General features: G+C 44.1%; 1 protein-coding gene across 1 annotated transcript in view; it reads left to right on the forward strand.

Moving 5' to 3' along the window:
• SYNJ1 (synaptojanin 1) overlaps positions 1–12,753 on the forward strand; it is a 37,924-nt gene that overhangs the window by 16,030 nt on the left and 9,141 nt on the right. The window contains exons 11-23 of the mRNA XM_071417901.1: positions 462–653; positions 1,161–1,245; positions 2,215–2,355; positions 2,686–2,878; positions 4,081–4,239; positions 5,597–5,753; positions 6,091–6,208; positions 6,316–6,531; positions 6,932–7,010; positions 7,990–8,152; positions 8,744–8,950; positions 9,659–9,787; positions 10,566–10,604. Coding sequence (XP_071274002.1) covers positions 462–653; positions 1,161–1,245; positions 2,215–2,355; positions 2,686–2,878; positions 4,081–4,239; positions 5,597–5,753; positions 6,091–6,208; positions 6,316–6,531; positions 6,932–7,010; positions 7,990–8,152; positions 8,744–8,950; positions 9,659–9,787; positions 10,566–10,604 — 1,878 coding nt within the window. The remainder of the gene's footprint in view (positions 1–461; positions 654–1,160; positions 1,246–2,214; positions 2,356–2,685; positions 2,879–4,080; positions 4,240–5,596; positions 5,754–6,090; positions 6,209–6,315; positions 6,532–6,931; positions 7,011–7,989; positions 8,153–8,743; positions 8,951–9,658; positions 9,788–10,565; positions 10,605–12,753) is intronic.

Genomic DNA, 12,753 nt, shown 5'->3' on the forward strand with positions numbered 1-12,753 from the left:
AGACATACTCTGATACAATGAAATTATGTACCTTCTCTATTTTAGTACTTGTAGTGTATCAGCAACTTTTACACCTCTGGAAATTAATATTATGTGCATGTTGGTTCTGTAACAGAGATTGGATTTCATGAGTTTAATCTGTGAAAATGAGGCAGATATATATATATACAAAAAATGATGCTTTCCCTAGAAAGTCGTGGATGAGATGAAAGAACAAGAGATATTTATAGAACATGGGATTGTTTCCTTCATGGATCATTTCTATCCATGTCATTCTGAACCAGTTGCTGCTGTTTTTCAGTCAGTAGTGTGTGTCTCAGGGCACTTTCCCTGGGAAAGCTGCATTCCTTGTGCTTTGGCAGTTTAGCTTTGTCTGTGCACGTGCATTGGGAAGATCTCGGTGCCAGACTTTCTGGAACATTCTCTGTAAAAGTGTAATGTCTTCTCAAATGTTCTTGCAGCATCTGTAAAAGTGCTGAAGAGCATGTGTGAGAACTTCTATAAGTATGCCAAACCCAAGAAGATCCGAGTGTGTGTTGGGACATGGAATGTCAACGGGGGGAAGCAGTTCCGGAGCATTGCCTTCAGAAATCAAACCCTCACTGACTGGCTGCTGGATGCACCCAAGCTGGCTGGAATCCATGAGTTCCAAGGTAGGATCTCTGTTCTGTCACTGCCTTTCCTTGAGAGCTCTGATTTATCTAAGTAGGTCACAAACATTGAAACAGGTATCACACAAGTGTAGAACTGTGTAGGAAGGGTCTGTAAAGATCCAGCTCCACCCCCTGCCAGAGAAACAAGTCTTTCAAAATCTGCATTTATTTAAAAGCAACTGGATTTTCACAGAATCCCACACTGGTTTGTGTTGGAGGGGACCTTAGAGCCCATCCAGTTCCACGCTGTGCCATGGGCAGGGACACCTCCCACTGTCCCAGGCTGCTCCAAGCCCTGTCTAGCCTGGCCTTGGGCACTGCTGGGATCCAGGGGCAGCCACAGCTGCTCTGGGCACCCTGTGCCTCCCTCACAGGAAGCAATTTCTTTCCAAAGAAGGAAATTTTTTTCTTAGAATGAATATACATATATATATATATATATATATGAGGTCTTGATTGTTAAGTCAATTAGAAACAAGAAATAACTTTTTCCCTATTTACCTCAAGATCGCAAAAACAAACCTGTGGACATATTTGCCATTGGATTTGAAGAAATGGTGGAGTTAAATGCAGGAAACATTGTGAACGCCAGGTGGGTGATCCAATCCACACAGTCCTTGTTTGGCTGACTGTTTCAAGTCATGTTATTTAAAGTTTGGGTTTCTCCAGTGCTTTGTGTTCCTCAGTTCCTGTGTGTGGTGTTGATGTTACCAGCAAGCCCTGTGAACATCTTCCCAAAAGCGTGTCTTGTCATTGTGCTGTTGTGTATCAGGCTGTGATCTGCACAAAGGAAGGCTTCCTTCCACACTGTTAGTTTGCACTGCCATTCCATGTATTGCTGCATGGATACGTTACTGTGGAGTTGGGATTTTTGACTCCTAGCAGACTGGGTTCAGAAATACGTTTTTCCCAGTGGTGGGTGATACCAGACATAAACGTGTGTGTAGTCCTAGGACCATATTCCCGTTGTCCATTGTTTTCTCTGCCTGCTTTGCACATTTCTGGGTGTTAGGGAAGGTTTAACTCATTGGAAGGGCACATAAAGCCTATGATACTGTAGCCTTTGTGCAGGGTTTTGTCTGTTGGGTACCAAGTGTCAGCTTGTCATCCCCTGATTTCACCCTTTGTCTAGTTAATGCTGTTTCCAGGCCTGATATTTTCCATATTTTCCTATTTTTCTTGATCTAAGACCGTGCCACCTGTTTTCCAATTGACTGAGCTCTAGGCTAGGAAGTAACTCTCTAAAACAATTCCAGGTTTTCCTCCTCTAGTCTGGCCCTTGAAATACAGCAAAGCTAGGCATGGCTCCTCAAGTTGTCTGTGGTGTCGGGAGAAGTGAGGTGGTGTGTGTAGAGGCTGAATTGGTAACAGTGATGCCATGACAGCCTGGAGCCTGTGTCTCTGCTGGGAGCCACTGGAGCACCATTCCCAGCTTGGCTTTGTTTTGCTGCCTCGAGGTTTCCTTCAGGTCCTGGGATGTAGCTCAGTCAGCTCAATCAGCAGCTAGAAACCTGCTCAGTTTGGTCTATTGCCAACCTGGTGTTTTTGATCTCCCTGCCAGCACCACGAACCAGAAGCTGTGGGCTGCAGAGCTGCAGAAGACCATCTCCAGGGATTACAAGTACGTGCTGCTGGCCTCGGAGCAGCTGGTGGGCGTCTGCCTCTTCGTGTTCATCAGGCCCCAGCACGCTCCCTTTATCAGGTCAGTGAGCTGGGTCACTGCAGCGTGCCCCGTGCGGGGAGATAACCCCCAGACGTGCCCAGAGCCACGCGGGGCGCTGCTGAGAGAGCTGTCCACCTTCTGCTGAAGCACTGGTTTAAGTTCTTTGCTTAGTTTTGAAATGCCCAGAGAGCACTGGTGGCCCCGAGAGCTTGACAAGCGGAGGTTTTATCTTGTCAATGCTCAGTGCCTGTTGGGACTTTTTAAGACCAGCCCTGTGGCTGGGAGAACGATGTGTCCCTCCAGCCCAGTGTCACAGTGAGCCAGCTGTGCCAGCTCCTGGAAGGTGTAACAGCTGTTCCCCTGTTTCAGGGATGTGGCTGTGGATACTGTCAAGACTGGCATGGGAGGAGCCACAGGGAACAAAGGCGCCGTGGCCATTCGGATGCTGTTCCACACCTCCAGCCTCTGCTTTGTGTGCAGTCACTTTGCTGCAGGGCAGTCCCAAGTCAAGGAGAGAAATGAAGACTTTGTAGAAATTTCTCGCAAGCTTGGTTTTCCGATGGTAAGCATGGAGTTTCAATTCCACACAAATGAAAAGTGAAACCCTTGGAGCTCCAGCAGTGTCATCCCAAAGCTCCATTTGCATTTTACCCCTTCCCCAGCTTCCTGTGGAAATCAGATTTCCTTGGCGTAGAGATCTCAGAGATAATTGAATTCCCACAATGTTTACTAAAACAGAAGACTGCAGAAAGAACAGACCTTGCCATGATGAAACATGAGTTCACTTGCATTTGGAATCAAGGACTTGGCATAGGAAAGAGACCTTAGAGATCCCTGGCATGCAGTAGAACCTTGGGAGAAACAGGAGACAATCACCTCTGAGGAAAGAGCCCTGTCAAAGAGCCCTGTCTCAGTACACAGCCATGCCATGTTCTCATGAGCAAACACCATGTTCTCATTATCAAATCACCAAGTTGAAACTGTTACCAGTGCAAAAAATGCTCCCTTGAGACTTAAAGCTGATGTAAAATTTGCCATCAAACTGTAATTTATAAATTTCTGTGGCACTGTGCAGGAGTCTTGCATCTTATTTTACAGGAGTTGTTTATTTTCTAAATTTGTCCCAACTGTCACGTTCCAGTTTTCCTAGCAAGTATCCAACAGTTTGCTAAATGCTGTTATTTCAATCTGCCAGTGTATCCGCTTCGTTTTACTTACGGGCAGTGGAAAAAGCAAAACAAAGGGAGAAGTACAAGTTCTCACTCTAAAACCTGGGCTTTGTTTAAACTCATAAAGCCCTTCTGTCTCTCTCTAGTGATGAAAATCGGATGTAACTGAAAAGCCTTCAACTAAAGGTGAATGGTAAAGCTCTGGATTTGCAGTTTGTCAGGAGACTGTGACACAGAGTCCTAGGGGGTGTTTTGTTCTCCTCTGTCACAGGCAGCAGCCATCACCTTTGAGCAGACTTCTGACACAGGAGGAGGAAGATGAAGAGTTTCAGAATCCAATTCACTTGATTGGTGTTTCTTTAGAAATGGAAACTCCATAGGAAATGTCACTTCTCGTGTGTTCCATATGTAAACACCACACTGTTGACCATGTTGTTCTAATCATAGGGACACTAAATACTAGGGTGTATTGCAGTTGTTTCCATCACTCAGAAGTGATACATATTTCACAGCAGAAGCCTGAGTTTCTGTACCTAGAAGCAGTAAATGTGTCAGTCGGTTGCTTTTGCCTCCAGTGTGTGCTGCTGTTTTCCAGGGAAGGATGCTCTTTTCCCATGACTACATTTTTTGGTGTGGGGACTTCAATTATCGAATAGATTTGCCCAATGAGGAGGTGAAGGACCTGATCCGACAGCAGAACTGGGATCCCCTCATAGCAGGAGACCAGCTGATCAACCAGAAAAACTCTGGCCAGGTGTGTTCAAACGTCACCTACTTGGGAATGCTTCATTCTTTTACTGGGTTTAGCAATTGCTATGATGCTCCCATAAATCTGTATCCTCAGCATGGAGTATTCTAATTATAATGTTTTTCTTTTTGTCAGATGTAACTATTTAAAAAGAATACCTCTAATGTTTGCTAATGTTACTCTTGAGTTAAGTTGTAACAGGCCTAATGGTGTTACTGTTGGAAAAAGGACTAGTCCAAATGGTAGCTTTTTAATTTGCAAAGAAAACATGGAATAACCAAGGGTGAAGAAAGCTACATTTTTTAGATTTGTAGGGTTTCTTGTTCTCTCTGTGCAGCCCTGCAATGTGGGAAGGCTGGATATGGTAAAAAGAGAGACAGTCCTCAATTGTTGGTTCTGTCTGCTCACCAGCACTTTGATCACAAGCAGTGCTTTGGCTGATTTAGAGTTTGCTCATTTCCCTTCCATTTGTGCACCAGAACAGGAGGCAAAACACTGGATGTTTTTACTCACTCCAACTTCTTTTAGCAGCTGTTTGCTAGAGAAAGCAAGGGGCAGGTTCACACGGTCAGACAGCACTGTGTGTTTGTCACATTGTCTGTTAAGTGGATCAAAACAGGATGTGTAGAGGTTTTGGAGACACCTCCAGTAGTTACAAAGCTGCAGAAATCTGTGCCCATGGAAGGCTCAACTCAAGAATGGAGCTGACTGAGTTAGCTAAAGGGTTTTATCTTGTGTCCAGTTCAAACACTTAATGAGTGAGAAGCTCACTTTGAATAGATTGAATTTTTCTTTTAAACCTATTTATTTGAAGGGGCGACTTGTGTCAACTTTTTCCTGCAAGTGTTCAAGACCAGTTTGGATGGCACCCTGAGCAACCTGGTCTAGTGAATGGCATCCTTGCCCAAGGGTGATCTTTAGGGTCCCTTCCAACCCCAACCAGTGTGTGGCTGTGAATTTGTGGGAAAATTTGGCATGTTCAGATAGATAAAGGCCATAAAATGTACACCTTAATTCCCCACTTTTGCTGACCCAGGAACAAATAAGCACCAGATTGAAGTGCTGTGTTGCAGCATCAGTGTTCTGGGTGGCCTCCAGCTGGTCATGACACTGAAGGAGCAGTAGGTCGTTCCTAAGCCTGGCCTTAAAGATCCAGCTGCTGGCGTAGCTCTGTTCCCTGATGGCTGTCTGGGTCACTGGTTAGTCATAGTGTCCAGTGTTTTCAGCAGCCAGAATGTGGAGAGGAATCCATTTTAACAAATAGCAGGTGTTGAAGTTTTGTTTAGAGGTGTCGATACAGGCTGTCAGTGTTAGAATAGAGGATTTGGGGTAGTTTCCAGCTGTTTCCCTTCTGGCTTTACAGATTTTTCGGGGGTTTCTGGAGGGGAAGATCAATTTTGCCCCCACGTACAAGTACGACCTGTTCTCTGATGACTATGACACCAGTGAGAAGTGTCGCACGCCCGCCTGGACGGATCGCATCCTCTGGAGGAGGAGGAAGTGGCCCTTCGACCGATCAGGTTTGGGGCTTTCCTTCAGCTGCCTGCCGTGTTCTGTGCGTGACTCAGAGGGGGCATTTAGGGGTGCTCACAATGCCACTGATGCTGAGCTCCTGTTCCTGCTTGGTAGGGTACAGAGCACTGCTAACACACCTGCAGTAAACACAGTGAGGCTGGGAAAAGGGCCGTGAATCAGATCCCACTCACTGACACTTGAGGAGTGGAAAAGGAACTTGGAGCAGGGCGTTTTCTGTAGGACACTCTATTGGGATTTACTCGCTATGTGTTTTCTTTCTACAAATAGCACATCCTTGCAATCACTGTGGCTTTCCTCTTTTGTTTCCATTGCTGGCTGCAGCTGAAGACCTGGATCTCCTGAATGCCAGTTTCCACAGTGACACTAATGTCCCTTACACGTGGAATCCTGGCACTTTGCTGCACTACGGGAGAGCAGAGCTGAAGACATCTGATCACAGGTTTCAGTTCCATTTCATCCATCACTCCCTGGGACTGACTACTCATGCTGTGGGTTTTGTTGCTCACATACTCTGCTGACAGGACTTTCTTGCCTCTTTTTTCCAAGGCCCGTGGTTGCACTGATTGACATTGACATATTTGAAATTGAAGCAGAAGAGAGACAAAAAGTGTACAAGGAGGTGATTGCAATGCAAGGTCCCCCTGATGGGACTGTGATGGTCTCCATCAGAAGTTCTTCAGCTGAAGAAAACTATTTTGATGATAACTTGATCGATGATCTTCTTCAAAAATTCGCAAGCTATGGCGAAGTTATACTTATAAGGTTAAAAAAAACTTCTTGCTTTTAATCTCTGCTTATAGAATCATGGAATTGTTTGGGTTGAAAGGGATCATCCTGAATAAACTTATTTCCTTAGGTAGGAAATAACTTCTCAGTTCTGATCTGTTTAATTTTTAGCATTTGAATTTCAACTTAAGTGTCTTTAGAATTCATTTTGCATACATAAATGTCTTTAGAATTCATTTCTGTGTGTCTCAGTTTTCAGACATGATTTTTCCAGTTACTCTTATTGTTGAGAATTTTATACAAATGTTGTATTCTAGCATTAGGTTAGTAGTTGTAAATGAGGTGTAGATAAGGATGTTGCATTTGCACTAGGCTAGCAGTTGTACTGTGAAGCGTTGTGGTGTTTTGTGCTTATTGTTTCCAATGAACTTTGCAGGTTTGTGGAAGACAAGATGTGGGTAACATTTTTGGAAGGAAGCTCTGCTCTGAATGTTATGAATTTGAATGGCACTGAGGTAATGTAAAAATGACTGAACCTTTGTATAGCAAGGGACAATCCAGCTTTAAATCTTCTTGAGTGGGTTGGATTTATTGTTTGTCTTGGATTCTTAGGAGTTTTTTCTGTTCTGTACTAGACTGTTGCAGTTCTTTTTTTTCCTCTCAATAGCCACATAGCATATGTTGAGCTTCAAAAGCCATATAAAAGAAGCATCGAACCTCATTTCTCTAACAATACTCCTCCTAAAAATAAATTAAGATCTACTGAGAGGCATCCTCATCAAATGAGGGGTTTGGGGTCTTTTATGATTTAAAAAGTAGAGTTTAGTTTCTGGAATTAACCAGTTAAAATCTTTATAGCCTGCAGTTATTAAAAATGTAGCACTTGTATACTACAAACTCTGAAAAATGTCAGAATTTCAGCTTGCATTGACTTCTATGGGGTCAGTATTTAATCATGGTGAAAATTTAACTTGTGATGTTTAAAGTGTCACTAGTCTGTGCTGTTAGGACTTGGAATGTGTGGTGTTTACAGATGGATCCTTGGATCTGCCGAGATGTCTCTGGCAGGTCAGACAGGGGCTCTGGCTAGAATGTCCCTTTACAGAAGGAGGGCCTGCTCTGTGCTAGCCTCTAACAATGACTTTATTCATGCAGTTCATAAGCAAGTCTGGTTTTCTTATAAGTAATAGTGTCAGAGTAAAAAAACCCAGAAGCTTCCTGATGAACTGCAAAGGAGAACCGTAGGACATGAGTTGCAAGTTTTTCTACCAAAGAAATTTAAATGCTTGTAATGAACAGTTTAAATTACATAAATGTAGGTACCAAAATGAAGTGAAAATCAGAATTATTTTTGTTTAGTCACAGAAATTCCTATAACCTTATTTGTGATATTTTCAGGAATTAGTATTTTGTTTTTAAACCTAAAATGCTGAGCTTTAATATTCTTACTCTTAACACCTTCTGTTTTGTGCATACCTTTTTTTGGCAATGCAGCTACAAGGAAGGATTATAAATATCAACTTGAAAAATCCAGATTGGATCAGAAGTTTGGAAGATGAAATGAATCTAGAAAAGATTAATATTGGGCTGCCTTCATCCACAAGCTCCACCTTGCTTTGTGAAGATGCTGAGGTTACTGCAGACTATGACATGGAAGGTTTGTTGAGATAAAGCATTCCTTACTTTGGAATGCTGACAGTCCTGAATAATGTGGGTAATTTAATGCATATATAACTATGTCCATGCCCATCTAAAACAGATGAGAAATCACAATATTTTCAACAGTATCTCAGCAGTCTGCTTCACTCTCATCTACATTTAATATATTCTAAACTGACAGTTTACTCTTCAAAAGCACATCCATGTTGTTCCACTCTTTGCAAGCACAAGTTGTTACAAATAACAGATACCTTGAAATCCCCTGCCCAGCTCTCTGACGAGCAAGTGAAGCTTGCCACATTGCAAACCAAGGAAATACCTGTGAAGATAATTGTTTGAGCTTAATCAACTTCACAATTGCCACGCTGTTACAATTACCTTTAATATCTATCTATAATATGTATTGCACACTTGAAGTATTTTCAGCTGGTTTGAATGCGTTTGTGTTCTTCATGTGTAATTTTGGGATGCGAGAATCACACTTTGGTTGCTGGGCTAATTCCTTGGAACTTTGGGGCTTTTCCTGCACAAAATCTCATGCCCAGAGTCATCTTTTGTGTGTTTCTCTCCTCTGGGGTTTGTTTTTCAGGAGACATCGATGACTACAGCGCTGAGGTGGAGGAAATCCTTCCCCAGCACCTGCAGCCGACGTCGAGCTCTGGGCTGGGCACGTCCCCGAGCTCCTCCCCGCGCTCCAGCCCCTGCCAGTCCCCGACGCTGCCGGAGGGACCCGCGCTGCCAGCCAGACCCAGCCGGGCCCCAGGGAAGGCTCCTGGGCCCCCCGTGTGCCCACCAGGTGGGTACTGCACTGCCCCGAGAGGCTCCTGGGCCCTGCGTGCCCGCCAGGTGGGTACTGCACTGCCCCAGTGCCCCGAGAGGCTCCTGTGTGCTCACCAGGTGGGTAGTGCACACTGCCACAGCCCAGTCCTGCTGCAGCGGATCTGTAGGATCCTGGTTCACCCCAGTCATCTCTCGGAATACAGCCCCTGGCAATCCCTGCTCCTGCCAGCTCCAAGTTATAAACTGTAATCAGCACATTTGTAAATGGGGAGCACAATGTGAAAACTTCTGTTTAAACATGGCCTGTTTTTAAATTATGAATACGTGATCACAGTGATGGTGCTTGGAATGGCTTCTTATTGAGTTTGTTTAACTGTTCAAATGCCCTGAGAATTCCCTTTGTCGGATTTTTCCAGAGAACTTGGTTCACAGGTAAGAGTCAAAATCAAAATTTGGAATGCTGCAATTGGTAAGATTGTTCAGGATTTCATGAAAAATGTAAATTTATTAAAACTTATGAGGCCAAAGTTTTGATTTAGGAAATCTGCTTCTTTTCATCATTGGTTCATTCCTCTCGTTTTCCCTGTCTCAAAAACTTGCGTGTTATTTCCCAGCCTAGGGCCTGACTGTCCTCTCTGTGAGAAGCTCGCTATTAGGAGAGCTTTGCTGTCTTTGCAATGTCCCAGACACTAATTTTTGCATTGTTTTCTGCCCTATCCTCCAGCTGAATTGCAGGCTGGTGCCCAGCAGAAGGAGGCTCCGCAGAGCCTGGAGCCCAAGCGCCCTCCGCCCCCTCGGCCCGTGGCGCCTCCTGCCCGTCCGGCTCCGCCGCAGCGCCCGCCCCCGCCCTCAGGTAACGGGGACCTTATTTTGCTGACCCTTGGGTGCCCATTGGGTGCCCATTGGGTGCCCACTGCTGCCCATTGGGTGCCCATTGGGTGCCCACTGCTGCCCATTGGGTGCCCATTGAGTGCCCACTGCTGACCATTGGGTGCCCACTGCTGCCCATTGCCCGTCCGGCTCCTCCGCAGCGCCCGGCTCCCCCTCAGGTAACGGGGACCTTCCCAGCTGCTCAGGAATATTTATCTGCTCTCAAGTCTGTGAGAGGGACTTGAAAGTGCAAACCCAAAGTGCGTATTGCACCTTGGGCTCACTGGTTTTTTAATTGCAATGTTTAATTGGTACATTTAAAAGCAATAACAGCGTGGGAAATAACAGCGTTTTTACCATTTAAATATTATTGGTGAATAAGTTTATAGGAACTTATTTTCAGTTTTAAAAATGTGAAATTTTACAGCAATGTTGACTCAACATTTTCATTTTTTATAGCATCTATTTTAAAGTAAAATAGAAATAACTTTTGCATTCATTGGTCCATTGCTATTCCTTTAATTTTGGCATCAGTATATATGTGTTGTGTCATGTCCAAGTTTTGAATGTAGAGTGCATTTGGATCATCTGACAATGTGAACAATTGAGCTCTAAGAGAAACTGGATGTTCAGAAGCATTTGGGCAACATAGTTAATAACCAAGTGACCCTTGTGATTTTTAACTTTCTCATTCTTTTTCTTCCCTCCTACTACACTGACATTTCTCATTATTGCTGCATTCATTTCTTAAATACTGTCAGGCGGTAGGAGTCCTGCACCTGCTAGAAAAGAATTTGGAGGTAATGATTTTAATTGTTTTTGAATATGACTGCATAGCCAAACTGCTGTGGGGATCTGTTGTGACAATACTGAACATGATGATTTCCAAAGGTGTAAAAATGGGCAGTTCTCAAAGTTGCAGAACTAGAGAATTCATTAATGTCACTGTCTTTCCTTTCTCCCCCCTCTGAACTACGTTTCACTTTCTGGTGAAGTAGTATTTCTCCAGAAGTTGGTATTTTAAAGTCAGAGATGAGGGTTGTTCAGATTTCTGTTGCTTTGTCCTGGGTGAGCACATCAGGTAACTTTGCTGTCAAGTGCTTCTCAAAGTAGGCTTTGTCCTTCCCTGGCCCACATTTTGCTGTCCTGCTGAGTTAAACCAGCTCATCAATACATGAGAGAGGATGAGAATTGCTTGTGGTGCTTCCAGGCACTGCCCCTCCGTTGGAAGGAAAGAGGCATTTTTGACAAAATGCTTGGAGAGTTTTGAGTGATCTCAGAGAATACATGAGCTATTTTAAATGGTCTGTAACTATCAGCTCACTTGGGTGTCAGGCAGAAATGTGCCTGGCTCTTAGATACTGGTGAGACAAGGAAGCTTTCATGGCCAGTGTGGAATGTTTCAGATGAGGTAAAATGCAGGAGCTTTAGGAAGCAGTTGATAGACCACATTCAGCATAGGTGAGGTTTCATTCATTGTTCTGCAGTGCTGTGTAGTTTTCTGTGCACTGACACAATCCTGTTTGCCTAGCTTGTCTCAATTGTGCAAAGACTACTCAGTTGTCTTCTTTCATCACCTTTCCCAGCATAGCTTTCCATGGAGCTGTAGCTTGCATAAAATTTGCTTTTTATGCAATCATTTGAGACTGTAGTATATTTTTTCATATGTTATTCCAGCCAAAAGCTCTTCACTTTTTTCTGCTCTCCATTTTCCACTCATGGTGTACATGTGTAAGCATCAAGGCCAATTTTCATGGGTATCTGAGCTCAGCTCCAAGCAAGTTAGCACAGGGGTGGGACCAAAATCAGTATCCTTATGGGTGACTTCAGTGGGAAAGGGCACCTGTTTCTCTCCTCTAGGAGCAAGGCTCTGAGAGCTCTGTGGAAATATCCCTGTGGAGTGTGTAAGTGGCTCAGACCTGGAGTTTAGGCTTCCATAGCACATGCCAAGAGACACTGATCATGTCTTTAAAATGTTGTGCCTTTTAAATGTTATTTTTTCCCTCACATGTTTTGACCTTTTTCTCCCCAAGTGCTTCAGTCCTTTCAATGCCCATGGCACTTTTTCTAATGCCTCAGTATGCTTTGAGGATGAGACAAGGATTTGGGCATCTAAGTGTTTGTTTGGTCATATTTTATATCAGAAGTAACTCAGAACTCAGGTGAACAAGGCTCTGCACTCATTGCAGGGCTTTACCAAGTGTAGACCTTTTGTATGTTAATGCCAAAAAAATTTCGCTGAGCATTCTACAAGCTCCAGTTGTTTATAGTTAAAAATTAAAATGTTACCCTCTGTTTACCCCATATTTTTTTAATACATTACAGATTAAATTTTCAGAGAACATTAAAAACCATAGAGGCTGCTAATTGTCAATTGAAGTTAATAAATAATATTTGTGGGGTTTTTTCCTTTAATAGTAGTAGTCAGAGCTTTCCTGATCGTTGCAGCCCAGGCTTTTATCGTTGGTTTAAACTGCTTTTCATTGTCCCTAAGATGGGAACATTCCCATGCTGCCCTTTGTGATAGCATTATCAGAGCACGATCATTTTGCTTTCTCACTATTGAAGAGAACTATGAGGAAGTGAAATGTCAGGTATTTACCCTCTGTGCCGTTTCTGTCCCTTGTAGTGGATGCTGGGTGCCTTGCCCAATCTTCGTGCCAGAGATCTTGCTGCCTGTCTGGTGCATGGACACAGGAACGTGTGCCCGTGTGTCCCTGCTGCAGGAAGGAGCTGCCTTTGTCCTCCTCCTGCGCAGAACAGGAGCAGAGGATGCTGTCAGGCAGGGCCCTGCTCCTGCACAGCCTCACTGCTGCTCCTCTCACAGTTATTCATGGTCAGAGTTGTGATGGGAGTTGGCAGAGCCTGGCTCTCAGCTAGAACAGATAACACATGGTGGGGTTCAGCATCTTTGAAACAGATGCTCAGCCAAAGCAGAGATCCAACATC

This window comes from Agelaius tricolor, unplaced genomic scaffold (assembly GCF_023055355.1).
Source record: "Agelaius tricolor isolate 1412-34295 unplaced genomic scaffold, bAgeTri1.0.p SCAF_71, whole genome shotgun sequence".
Classification (NCBI taxonomy): Eukaryota; Metazoa; Chordata; class Aves; order Passeriformes; family Icteridae; genus Agelaius; species Agelaius tricolor.